The 217-nt window shown below is 71.4% G+C and overlaps 1 protein-coding gene across 1 annotated transcript in view; it reads left to right on the plus strand.

Annotated features, from left to right (window-relative positions):
- Positions 1-26: 26 nt before the first annotated feature.
- The window catches only part of LOC112108173 (transketolase-like protein 2), a gene marked incomplete at its 5' end in the record, with an annotated part of 4827 nt that continues 4636 nt past the window's right edge, over positions 27-217 (plus strand). The window contains one exon of the mRNA XM_026663409.2: positions 27-161. Within this exon, the coding sequence (XP_026519194.1) occupies positions 27-161 (135 nt within the window). The remainder of the gene's footprint in view (positions 162-217) is intronic.

The raw sequence follows: 217 nt of genomic DNA on the forward strand, positions 1-217 counted from the left end.
GGGGGGGCCGCACCAGCTGATTCTGCCCCGTCTCCCCCCACAGCCACCCCACGTCCTGCTGCAGCGCAGCCGAGATCGCGGCCGTGCTGTTCTTCCAGGCCATGCGCTACCGGGCCAGCCAGCCGGCGCACCCCAGCAATGACCGCTTTGTCCTCTCCAAGGTGGGGCGTGGGGTCCCCTCTTGGCCAGGGGAGGGGTCCCCCTGGCTGGGCTATGG

This window comes from Terrapene carolina, unplaced genomic scaffold (genome assembly GCF_002925995.2).
Source record: "Terrapene carolina triunguis isolate 2854851 unplaced genomic scaffold, T_m_triunguis-2.0 Scaffold33514, whole genome shotgun sequence".
In the NCBI taxonomy this organism is placed as follows: domain Eukaryota; kingdom Metazoa; phylum Chordata; order Testudines; family Emydidae; genus Terrapene; species Terrapene triunguis.